General features: G+C 41.4%; 1 protein-coding gene across 2 annotated transcripts in view; it reads left to right on the top strand.

The window, feature by feature from the left end:
- The window catches only part of LOC136866899 (gastrula zinc finger protein xLCGF3.1), an 88,737-nt gene extending 75,291 nt beyond the window's left edge, over window positions 1-13,446 (top strand). For both annotated transcript variants that reach the window (XM_067143996.2, XM_067143995.2), the window contains one exon: window positions 8,139-13,446. In XM_067143996.2, the coding sequence (XP_067000097.2) occupies window positions 8,139-8,949 (811 nt within the window). In that variant the 3' untranslated portion in view covers window positions 8,950-13,446. The remainder of the gene's footprint in view (window positions 1-8,138) is intronic.
- The last annotated feature ends 202 nt before the right edge of the window (window positions 13,447-13,648 follow it).

The raw sequence follows: 13,648 nt of genomic DNA, 5'->3' as shown, positions 1-13,648 counted from the left end.
GGCGTGGATTTGAGAGACGACTGTTTCTCCCACGGACAGCTGTGCATAGTTTGTTTGTGAATGAACACCCCTCACGATTTTGTGGTCCTCCAGCTGGAAGGTTGAACATAGTGTAGTTTGCAAGTATGTTCAATAAAATTTTGTAGTCGTGGAGGGGGCAAGTTTACAGGAAAATGCGCTCATCTGCCTCTAGCTTTGAGAATGAAAAATGAAGAGCATGTTGCGACATGAGGAATCGCATTATGAAAAAACGTACGAAAGCCGGTAATATACAAGGAGCCCATAGGCCACAAAATTCTAGTACCATCAAGATTTGCACAACCTCCAGTTTGAAAGTGTAGCGGAACACAGTTATCTAGCACGTGGGATTCGGCATGTTATGTAGTAGACTGTGTCTGGTCATGTTGTAAGTGGTAGAGAGCACTGTATCATACAACTAATTCAACTACTTGTTTACGATTTTCTGTGTTGAGTTTGAAGTGAAGTATGCCATTTCAGGTGAAGACTGGTCTCAGTTTGACTGAGCCAGAACTGTGGACATATACAAGCAGCAGTATCACACAATATCCAAAAGGTGGAAAAGGTACTGTCAGTCCTAGGGAAGGTTGACTAAGGGAGACAGTGCCATCTCCATGTATCTGCACAAACTGCACCGCAATACACTGCATGTTTCCCAATTAAGGTAATTTAGTTCGATTTTCCATGTTCCACTAGAGAATCAGTCATCGTGTTGAGAGGAGAAAATAGGCTATCCAACATGTTAGCTGGGGGAAGGGGGGTAATGTAATGTTTGCAGTTGAAACATGTATACCACTGTGGCATGGTACACGATGACAAACGCTGTGAAGACGTAAAGGACATGGTGAGAAATACCAGCATGTTCAAGAGGTGGAGGTCTGAGAATATCCATGGCCTTCGCACAACATTGATACCAATTCGAGTGACCTTAACTGCCTACCAGTATATCGATGAAATTCTTCGGCTGTTTGTTCAACTCTTTAGAATTGAATATGCTCATATTCGTTGATGACAATGCTCGCCTTAATCCAGGTGCATCACTATAGAATTTCATGAAGCAAGCGGATATCAACCATATAAATTGGCCAGCTAAATCACCGGACATGAATAGCACCCAGCATGCATGGGACCAGTGAAAATCGTCCGATTCTGATCATTCACAACCTCTACAGACACTGCCAGATAGCTTTAGAGCTGCCGAGATGGAATGGGACCTTCTTTCTCAAGATGACTTCAATTTTCTGATCGCACAGCGTGCCAGAGACCTCAACAATGCCAGTTTACAAATTTCTCAACCCTGACGTGTTTAAATAGACTTCAGCTTGGAAAACGAAGTTTTTCATTCATCTGAAACCGTTTGATGTACAGAGTTAAAATTGCCTTTGATGGTTGCTTTTTTACACCAGTATCCAAGAGTTAAGCATAAGTTACGAGTAAGCAGGGCAACAGGAAATAGACCACAAATCACACGACATATGCACCTACCAACCTTACATGTTTGCTCTGTATAGGAAAGGAGTGTTCCCTGCTTTGACTAGTGGCGTAACCACAATATAAACACGGCCAGTGCCTGCGCCCCATATTCCCTCAGTCGTGTTTGCCCTGTTATAGTGTGCAGAGTGTTGCCTCGTGGTGAATGTGACAACAAAATGGCACAATGATTACATTTGAACCCTATTTTGCAGGGTAGAAACAGGCCAGACAGAGACCAAATTCGCCGTATCCTTGAATGTGCCACGAATTGTCATTTCTATGCTTTGGAGACGATTTCGAAACACAGGAGATGTTAATCGTAGGTCTGTGCCATGTCAACCAAGGGTAACCACCCCACCACCCCACAGCAGCACCGATATATGGCCTTAACCGCCCGATAAAATTGGAATGCATCTGCAAGACAATTGTCGGCAGAGCTTGCAGCCGTCTCAGGAGTTGCCGTTTCCCAGAAAACTGTATACTGGAGGCTCAGAACAGCTGGACTTTTTGCCCGACATCCAGCGGTGTGCGTCCCACTCGCTCCAGCACGGAGACAGGCCCGTTTACTGGGAAGCCGTCAAGATCGAAAGTGGACCTTAAATGAATGGAGGCATGTGCTCTTCACATATGAATCCCACTTCAGTTTTCAGAACAATTCCCAACATACATTAATCTGGAGAGAAAAGGGTAGCCAATACAACTACAGGAACATCGTGGAACGGGACCATTATTGTGGTGGTGGCATCATGGTGTGGAGCGGCATCATGTCAAATGGCCATACGGACCTGCATATCTTCATGTTTGGTCCAAGAAACACTGTTAACGCTCAGATACAGGGATGATGTAAGGCCACATGTTCGAATCTTCAGAGATGCCGTTGGTCCAGACTTCCTCTTAATGGACGATAATGCCCGACTGAGCCGCGCTGCTCTGGTGGATGAATTTCTGGCTTGGGAAGAAATACATCGCATGGACTGCCCAGCGAAGTCTGCGGATCTGAATCCTATAGAACCTGCCTTGGATGCATTGGGGAGGCAAATTTCATCCTGTCGGCCTCCACCAAGGGAACTCCAAGACCTTTGCATTGCCCTTTTGAGGAATGGGATCGACTGCCACAAGAGCTCTTGGACCATCTGATAGAGAGTGTGCCACATCGCTGCGAAGCATGATTGGCCGTTAGGGGTAACCATACACCGTATTAAGAGCATATTTTGTTGTGGAAGACATTACCAAGTTTTGTCAGTTGTTGTCAAAGGTGTACCTTGGCTATCAGAACCTTTCTGACACTGTTTTTTGGACAAGTTGTTGACATATGGTGTGTGATTCAGCTTCCGTTCGTTCAGCAATCCGTCTGACATTCCTACCAGGCATTATGGCCTCGTTTAGCGATTATGCTTTACTTTTGGACATTAGTACATATTCTAGATTTTATACAACCCTGACGTGTTTAAATAGACTTTAGCTCGGAAAACAAACTTTTTCACTCCGAAACCAATTGACATACAGAGTTAAAATTGCATTTGATGGTTGCTTTTCTATGTTCTAGATTTTATATACGTAATACTTCAAAATATTCTCCCCTTAGGCTTCTGCTCCGAAAACAAAAATGATCTTTTCTCCGAAAACCATTGATGTCTGGAATTGAATTTTCACTTAATCATTGCTGTTTATACCCTAGAAGTTAAATTATGTTGTAAGCATTCTATTCCTGATGGATTTCGATGGGGGTTAGCTCTAAAAGCAAAACCGTTCATTTCTCTAAAACAATTTTAAACACGATGTTAAAATTACACGTGATTGTTAATGCCTTTTACTATCCTAAATGTCAAATAAGTTATGAGGTTAACTTATCAACCCTGAGGGAATGAAAGCAAAATTATTCTCTCTCCCGAAACCATTTCTCCAACGAAATTGAAATTTCAAATCATGCTCAGTTTTTATGTTTTAAGTCTGATACAAGATATATCAACCATTCCACCTCTGTGGGGTCGAATGTGGTTCAGCTCTGAAATTTCAGATGATGGTTACTCCTTTGACATATGTGTTAATATATATTTAAAATAAATCACCTTTATGGCATGTAAATGATAGCTGACTTCAAAAAGGAAATATGTGACCTTCTGAAACCGTCTGACATATGAATTGAGGGTTTATTCTGCAGGTTTCATCGACACTGGAGTCTCGAAAGTGTAAAACATCCAGGTTGAAATTGTAGCAAAACAGTGTTACCTCGGTAGTTATATTTATTTACTCAAACTTATATCTATATTGGCATTTTCCGTATGTTTCTCCTGTTGAAAGCGTCAGTATAATACACAGGGTACAAGAAGGGTGGTCCAAACATGACTTGCAATAATAGATTGTATATTTTCTGGCATTGTTCACTTAACAGAAGTACTATGTACTGGTCCTCTTTTCTTTTCTTGCCTCAACGATGTGTTGCTCTCCATTAAGGCATTCTTGTCGTGACCTGTGGAGTGGTTTTCACATTTCCCTCTTCCAAATCCTTCCACTTTTGTCGGGGCAGTCACTGACTTCTAAAGTAAGACTTTCTGCTTTTCACTCTCTTGTGAAACCTTCAGTTAATATGATATAACTCAGTAGTTCTTACTTACATTCGCCTTCAATTCACTCATATTTTTTGGACGTTTTAGGAACATGGGACATACTTGCATCCTTATGCTGTATACTGGCACATTTCATTGCTTGCTCCAGAAGCGATCAGCTTACATGACAAATCTGAACATAAAAAATGTGCACAGGCTAAACGAGTAGTTCCGCATCGTGTGAAATATTCAGGTATGAGGGCTTATAAATGTAGAATTTTGTGTTCAGGAGTTTTGGGAGGATTAAAAATCGAAGACTAAATTTTATTGGCTTGCGGCATGAGCAAGTACTCCTGTCTCTTAAAACGGATAGCGATTGAAGTGTCATTAACAGAAAATGATTCAAGTAGATACAGTCAGTGTATTACATTCCTTCATTGTATTTATATTTCTCCAGATGTCAGCGAAGGAGCGCCACAATACGCTGGAGTAATGCGTCTCCTTAATGTAGTATCTGTCCAGATGGATGCCAGCCTGTGCATACCGGTGCCATTTCTGAACCCAACGGGTGCAATTTTCCTCGTGTTGAGACTTTTCGCCATTACTCGTATGTGCCACACCATTTGATGACTGCCGATAATTCCTAGACAGTCCATCGATGGTGTACGGTAACGAGACAAATCTGATCTTGAGGAATTGACGGCCGACCGGTGCGGTGTAAATCCGGAGTCTTATTCCGACACGCACCAAATGTCCTGAAACATCGTGCAGTCATCCTATCCGGTAATGCATTTGTGCCACAGGCTTCCCGTAATCCTCTAAAACATTCAGATGCATTTTTTGCCATGGGCAATCTCGGTTTTAATCCACAAACGTTGATCACCACTTCAAAACATGCTTTACCAGGCGAGTTGGTCATGCGGTTAGAGGCGCGCGGCTGTGAGCTTGCATCCGGGAGATAGCAGGTTCGAATCCCACTGTCGGCAGCCCTGAAGATGGTTTCCTGTGGTTTCCCATTTTCACACCAGGCGTATGTTGGGGCTGTACCTTAATTAAGGCCACGGCCACTTCCTTCCAACTCCTAGGCCTTTCCTATTTCATTGTCGCCATAAGACCTCTCTGTGTCGGTGCGACTTAAAGCCACTAGCAAAAAAACCATGCTTTAATGCAGTGAACTCAACACTCTTCAATTCAGCATCAGGCAGCAACTATATTCTCAACTGGATGCCTGTCCGATGCACACTACATGACTGTCTGACTGCTCCCATATCTTATTTGCGCATGTCTGGACTAGAATGCCAATAATAGCCCTTATATATATGCTACTCAAATTAATGTAATCCCACTAAATTACGTACATACTCATTATACACTCTTACGCCTTTCGTTTCTCTAAGCACCTGGACAGTCTAGTATACACTTCGTTGCACCTAATTAGCTTGAAAATCCTAAACAAAAGATCGTATATTTTCAGTCGTTTTATCATTAAACCTTTAAACACTTATTCTTACCCACCTCTTCTCTTGCATGGCCGCATCTATTTTTCTCGTGCTTAAGGTATCCTCCTCTCAGTTTGCTGTGTATGACTGCACTACCAAAGCCGGTTAATACCTGAAGCTTCATGTATTGAATTTGTTCCTAATTAGCGCGTATGTCCTCATATCATTGCCCTCCTACCATTGTTTCTCCAGTTTGTAAGACCAACAATATTCTTTTGAATTTCATATATATTGTTTTTAACACAAATATGATATCCTGAGTCCGCATAGGTTTCACTCATATACAGCAAAGTGACACTTGAAATCTAACCGGCAGCCACGAATTACATCTTCGAGCCATTGTCGATTTTAGTAGTAAAGTTAAATCTCGTATAAAAACAGTAATTAGTTGTAAGATAGGATCACCCCTGAATATTTACGGACTTTTGTATAGAGTTGGAGTTTTGAGAAACTTCATAAATACACCTGTCATAAAAATGCTAAGATGTTCTTTTTTTCCTTATTTAGGGACCAAACTAATGGGCCTTAACACATTTCATTGACTTCAACTTGATCACAGATAAGTGAGATTTCTAGATATAGTATGTAATTTTCTATTGCAATTCTCTGCATTTCTTTAAGTATCCATTTTCTCCTTGGCGACCTGTAAATGCTGCGGGGAGATTTTAACCCTTAAGTCCCCAGTGTACTCTTTCTTAAAAATCTGTTTTCTTGTAAACTGAGTGGCCAAAAGTCACAGGAGGAGGTGTCCCATTGTAGAATGTGCTATGTATGACCCCTGAGCATTGCGACTAGCTGCCGCATAACTGAGCTGTCTGCCACAGACACCAGTGTCATGAAGATGGCAAAATGTCTCGAGTTAACCAACTTTGAACGTGGGATGTTCATCGGCGCATGGTGCGTGGGTCATAATATTGCGCACATTACATGCGAATTCGGGCTTCCAAAGGTCAACAGTGTCGAGGGTGGATCTTCATTATCGCAGAAAGGATATTATTGCCTGCGTAAACTGCCGCACGGCAAGACCACAGGTGCCTAATGAGCGGACATCACTTCGCCTCCGCAGAACCATACTGATGCTTTACGGGCTACTGTGAGCCAGATCACCACCCAGTTGAATGTAGGGAATCAGGAACCCATTTGTACCAGGACTGTGAGGAGCCAACTGCACCGCCTGGTCTTCACCACCCGACCAATTCGTATCCCTTTGTTTGACACCTTAATACAGAGCTCAACGCGTGCATGGGCCTGCGAACATCGGCAATGAACCTTGGAACAGTGGCAACATGCGTTATTATCTGATGAATCCCTGTTCCAGTTGTATCGATCCGATGGGCGCATGAGGGTATGGCCTATGCCCCATGGAACTATGGGTCCTGCATGTCAACAATTTTGTGTCCAGGTGGGAGGTGGCTTAGTTCTTGTCTGGGCGGCATTCTCCTGGTCGCAATTAGGCTCTATTCTCTGGCTGCATGGAGTGCTGACAGGTACACGTTATATGGATACTCTTTCAGACAATCAGTATCCCTTTCCGGCCCTAGAGTACCTTCATAGGAATACCATATTTCAAAGGGCAATGCCCCATGTCACCACACTGTGGAGGCAAGGAGCACTCCAATGAACTTGTGGCCATGGTTTGATCCTCTAGATCCCCGGTCATAATCCATTCGAGCATTCAAGGGATGCTGTCGATGCTGGTGTATGCTCCATGAACCCCACACCAACTACACAAGATCAATTGTAGGTAGCAGTGCACGATGCATTGTTTCATATCCCTGCAGAACGATTCCAACACCTTGTAGAGTCGATGCCCCACTGTATTGCTGCCAATTTCTGGGCTCGCCGATGAGCTACTCATTTTTAACATTACATTCAGTGTCTTCACATTACCTTTGGCCACTGAGTGTATATCCAGAACCAGTACATGAGGATTGAGTAATTTGATGTTTTACACAGCCGTGTAATTCGTTATGGATGTTCTGATGATACATCAAATTTATGGAATTTACGTGCCCATTGATGCTGTGGCATAATATTTTGGTACTTCATTGCTACCATCATAGTGTGAAATTTACACCTTATTGAACCTAACTTCCAGGAAAAAACTCTGGAAAGGGATTGTCATGATTGCTACACTATCATTGTCACAGAAGTTCATTTGCATGTTTGTTTTAAAGCACACAGTTGTAACCTTTAAAAACTCGAATACCCATAATGAACTCTCTTAAGAGAACCAATAGCGACGAAATCAAATCCCCTTTGCATATAAGGTAAGGTGGACATATAAGGCGTAAGTTACTTTCTAATATAAGAAATAATTTTCAGAGCGGAGTGGCCGTGTGGTAAGGGTTGCGCAGCGTTGTGATTGCATTCAGGAGATAGTTGTTTCAAACCCAACTGTCGGCAGTTCCGAGGTTGGTTTTCGGCTGTTTCCCATGTTCACATCCAATTGTACAACGTCCCCTTCCCACTCGTAGACTTCTTCGCCATAAGACGTACCTGTATCAATGTGACGTAAAACAGATTTTGCCAACACCTGATTTACTTCTGGAATTTAAACATGAGTGTCGTATGATCCTGAGATGTTTTGTATCTATTTCAGTGCGGAGAATGCTGCAGTACTAACCAAAGATCCCTCTTATTCGTCCGGAAGTTCCTGTAAAACACTGAATCGATTGAGTCATGTGAGGCTCCGAAGGACAACTCATGGGACAGAAAAGGGACACTGCTGTACACAATGCAACAAGACATTTGCTCAGAAATGCAGGCTGAATGCTCACATGCTCTCTCATTCTGGTGATAGGCCGCACAGTTGCACTGTGTGTGGTAAGACGTTCGCTCAAAGTAATTACCTGGTACCCCACATGCTAACACATTCTGGAGAGAGGCCTTTCTTTTGTACCGTATGCGGTAAAACATTCTCTCTGAAAGGAAACCTTAAGAAACATATGTTAATTCATTCAGGGGAAAAGCCGCATAAATGTAGTTTGTGTAACAGAGGATTTTCCGAAAAGGGCAGCCTTAAAACCCACATGATAGTTCACTCCGGAGAAAGATCACATGAATGTACTGAGTGCAGTAAGAGATTTTCTCTGAGGGAGACACTTAAAAGACATATGTTGATTCATACTGGAGTAAGACCATACCAATGTACAGAGTGTAATAGACAGTTTTCCGAGAAGGGTAGTCTTAAGAAACATATGTTAACACACAGTCAATTAAGACCACACATTTGTTCAGAGTGCGGTAAGCGATTTTCTCTCAAGGGTAGTCTTAGAAGACACGTGTTAACTCACCATAGGCAAAGGCCACCCCTTTCTACTGGAAGTCCACAACTTTCTACAGAATGTATTCAAACATTGTCTAATTACCTTAAATCTCGGATGGTAACGAAGTCAGCAGAAACTCCGTGACGCTCATGATTTTAAAGGACATTTTGCGGAAGTTGCTTCTGGCGCTCGTGCTTCCTCCTTCGGGGCTATGTCTTTGTACGAGATGCACTCGTATATTTGCTTTATAATCATCACCAATTCTTACCTCTTCAAGTTTGTCCTGTCCATCCACAGCTGTTCTACTTTTGACTGCCAAGTTTCATTACATTTTGTAGGGTGTATGAAATTTTTTTCAACCTTCATGATGTTTCAAACTGGTCTTTTGTTAACAACATTCCTGTCATAATACTACTTTGGGGTTCGCCTTGGACCCTCCTCTCTCATATGTCAATGTTGCTATGTATAGAGATATTTAAAGATGATTATTTCAGGGTAGTTGTTTAAGTAAGCCCAGACAGACATTGCTTGACCACTATTAAATAACCTTTTAACGTAGTATTCTGTAATTTAATTGTCCCTTTAACAAATTCATTTCTGAAATTGTTAATGCATTTGCCATTTCATTAAGGTAGCATGTGACACTGAGGATGACTTTACAGCATCATTTAATCCCTTTTCTTCCGTGTGTACAAATTCCTCTCATAGTTAATGCAGTTACCTTCTTGTAACTCTGCACAACAGAATTTTACAATAGACCATGACATATATCTAAAATATTTGTGTGGTTCATTTGCTAGAATTTTAAATGCTCCTGCCATTTCATTTCTCTTTGAGATGAACTAGAGTTCTGGCATATAGTCAAGCAATGTACTTTTTGTGCCATACATTTGCCTTTATTTCTGTCAACATGGTATGTTATCCAAGAGATACCAGTTGCCTTATGTCTTCAGCAGTCACGTTCTAGAAAACTGAACTTCGAATGCGAGAATTTACAGATGTGTTCTTGCACTTAAATTAATCGGAAATGCTGAGGCCACTCCGTGACAATGTATTATTATTCATTTCATTGACAATAGCATTTGAACCTTCAACATTGTTTTTATTAGAATATATACATTTTCTTGTTCTCTATTTAATTATTTAATATTTGGTTGTAACTGGGAAATTCCTTTTATTTTCCATGTTTTATGCATCAAAGAAATTCTTGTAATGTTATATTGGTGTTGATACCAAGTTCAATGGCACAACATTCATCAGATATTAGTCATAGCTGTTTTATACGAAGGTTGGAGCAAAAGTCATGGCAACTATTTTTTCTTGAAGATACCAGTCCAGTTGGAAAATGTGATATATGCAGATGAAAGGGCAAGGTGTTAACTACATGTGTGGACAATGAATAGCACTGAAATATCATAACACTAATTTATTACAGTAGTATACAGGGCAATATGGCCTCCCTGGTACAAAATAATGACACAGTACACATGAAGTTTACATGACAAGCCTGGGCCTAAAGACGCTCAAAGTAGACACCACACGCTGCCAATGATGTGGGAGGCACTGAATATCATCTGCCTCAGCACTTGCTGCACCATGTGTGAATTGTGTCACCTGTTGATGCACAGCATTAGCAATGTCCTCTCATGTTGCAGACCATGTAGTGTTTCCTTAATCTTTTGAATGAGATCAAAGTCACAGAGCGAAATGTCAGGAGAATACAGTGGGTGCTCCAATTCTTCCCATCCCAACGTCACAGTAGCTGCCCTACACACTCTGCTTTATGTGGTTTTGCATTGGTCCATTCCATTGAATTTCTCATTCACAGAATGGCTATTTTGATGTAAGTGCGCTGCTCAACACAGGTTACTTCCATCTCGCAAAGTCACTCACCACCCGACTAATTTCACAGCCTCCGCTGCACTACTAACAGCTATCACAGAGCCATCTGTTGTTCTGCGTACACACTATGCCTGCAGAACATTCACACAATACATATCCGTCCACATATCTAAAACAAAAAATAGTTGCCATGACTTATGCCACAATCCTTGTATTTTCTAAGGCATCAGTATACTTTTACATCAGTCCTTGAGAATCGAAATTTTGCACTTGTCACTTTGTAGCTGTCATGATAGTGAATTCTATACTACAGTTGTGAAACTTGTATGTATATGATGTGTTTCTTCTCTGTTGTTTTTCTCCATGTATAATACAAAATCCTGCTTTGTGCTTTTATCCAATTTTCATGTTGCTTCATATTGCCGTCCTTCATGGTTTTCCCCGCATGGCTCGGGGACCTAATACAGTGCTGCAAGTTGCCAGTGAATTGGAGTGATTGTAGTATGATGCAAGGCTTCCCCTGTCTGCTGTGCAGAATACTCTGAATTAAATGCATGACATTCAGGAGGAAGGTACAATTCATAGTTGAGAGGTATGTAGTGGAGTGGAATACAAAGCACTCAACTGTTGCAGTACTTAAGTATTTGTTGGACCAATCATTATATTTAATATAGAAGGAGATTGTATTCGAAGTGCAGTGTACATGTTGGTAAGAACAAAAAAAATTCACACAAACATTGTTATACAATGACATGATGAGAGTAATACAGTTTTCCAATAGCTAGTATACATGATGGGGAGAAAGACCTCTTTTGATTCTTTCATTACTCAAGATGGTTCAGGTTATGCCTAACAAGATACTCCCAAATTCAATTCCAAGTGGTATTTAATAAAAGTCATTAACTTTAATTTACTCCCTAATGCATAAAAGCAACTTAACTCTCTTCTCTGTGCAGTGGACAGAAGGCACTTCCCTCTCACCACTGCATCTCTTCCCCTCTCAGCGAAACACAGAAACTTCCCACCACCCATTGGCATTGCTAATTGACAACATGGCGAATACAGCCAAGAATCAGCTTGGATACGTATAAATGCATTTCCATCAGTTTTAAAGGTGATAGCTTAATACTACTACAACAACTAATCACCATCTCTCGATCATTGATATAACGCATCATCTAAAGTGATTTGATAGAATATGAGGATGTTCTTATAGAACAAAACAGTCATTCTTTGCTTACTAGTGTTATATGTCTTATAGTTATTATTTTCAGCAGAGTGAAAAACCTTGAAGTTACATCAACTAAGTCGACACTGGAAAAATATGGCTGCTTTCTAAACAAAACAATCTCCTCTCCACAGAACCCACAAAGGCCTCCTTGGCCAAAAGTTCCCACCTGAAATATTTTTGCAGTTTCATCATATTTTGTTAACAAAGATCTCATTGCAGACAGGAATGTTTTTGAAAATTCCTAAATTTGGCCTAGAGCCTTTAAAATTACCCGGAGTTCACTACACCAACCATGGAGGACTCCAAGTGCAGTAAACGTAAAGTGAGCTGTCTAGGTTAACGAAGAACACTAGTCAGTGTTTGTCGGCACAGCAATAATCCTCAAATGTGACCTGCTGGGTGGAAAGGAACCTAAAGCACTGCACACATCAGCAATTGTTATTCAAAGAAATACATTAATGGATATTCACCACTGGTGTACATCGCGATCTGCCATCTTTTAAATAGCTGTATTCATTGGTAATTTCTCTAAAATCCCATCATTTGTCTTTTCCTCAAAATTTTACCAATGGTGTTGCTATCCCTTTTCAAGTTTCTCCACATTATTGCATTCCGTACATTCCACTTTATTTAAGTCATCGGTGACAGTCCGGTCACCACTTCTTGAGTGTTAACGACATCCTTCCACTATTAAGCACAGTGCTCGCCTGGCATTTTTTCATCATATTATAATAGAGGAGCAATCTTCTCCTTTGTAGTATTATGCCATACGTTTTGGGCAATTCCCCCGCCCCCGTTGCGCTTTGTTGGCTGCCTGGTTGCTCCCTTAAGAATGATGTTGGTTTTTTCAATTTTTTATTACTATGTTCAGCCTTTCATGGCTTATTTATATGTGTCTTGGCACGTATTCCTAAAGGTTGATATTCTCCCTTCATCCTTCCACCGCGCTACTATGGCAACATGCCTTCCCCTCTTTACCAGCCAAATGGGCTGGCTTTCCTTCCCTCCCTCCCGTCTGCTGCACGCTCGCCTGTGTCGAGCATCGGATGGAGGTCAGAGACTTGACTTGACTACACTTGTAGCCAGGGGCCGGACATATTCTCTGTGCCTTCAGGGACAGTGGCTGGTCCGCTTGGGTTTCGAACCCTGCCTTGTCCACGGTGTGGAGGTAAGCTCTACAAACTAGATAAAATTCAAGTATTAGCGCGGGGTAGGACGAAGCGAGGATCTCACTATTGGGTGTGTAAAATGTTCAGGCATATGACATGATTGTAATCCAGTGCCTTTTTAATGTAATTGTATACATGCAGGCACTTTGGAAATTAGCTGCCACCTCCATCGTCAATGGTTTAAGATGATGAATCGAAGCTAGTTTTCTTTGGTGTTGTATGCACTGGGTGTTTTTTATATAGAGAGCAGCTTTGGAAGGGTGAACAGGTTTTAATGTCCTGGTTGAGGTGTTATATTAAACCTTTGGGACTCAATGTCCAGTATTTATGTACTCCTTTCAGAGCCTGAGGATGTATTGAGATTTAAATTTTATTGTTCTATATTAAGGGAAAACCCACTGAGGGGTTTTGCATATGTAATAAATATGGTTTTCTGAAAGCAACGTTATCTTGAAACAGGCCCGCGGCTGTATGCTGTTCCTTCTTCTGTGGGAATGTTTGTAAACCTATGCAGGGTACAAATATCTTTGTTTGTCTCTCCAATAACCTTTCATGTCTTCTCACATCCTCTTCTCAACCTAGCAAGCATCCACCATTGCAT

The sequence above is a fragment of the Anabrus simplex genome, chromosome 3 (genome assembly GCF_040414725.1).
Source record: "Anabrus simplex isolate iqAnaSimp1 chromosome 3, ASM4041472v1, whole genome shotgun sequence".
Classification (NCBI taxonomy): Eukaryota; Metazoa; Arthropoda; class Insecta; order Orthoptera; family Tettigoniidae; genus Anabrus; species Anabrus simplex.
This window is presented reverse-complemented; position numbering and strand designations above follow the sequence as displayed.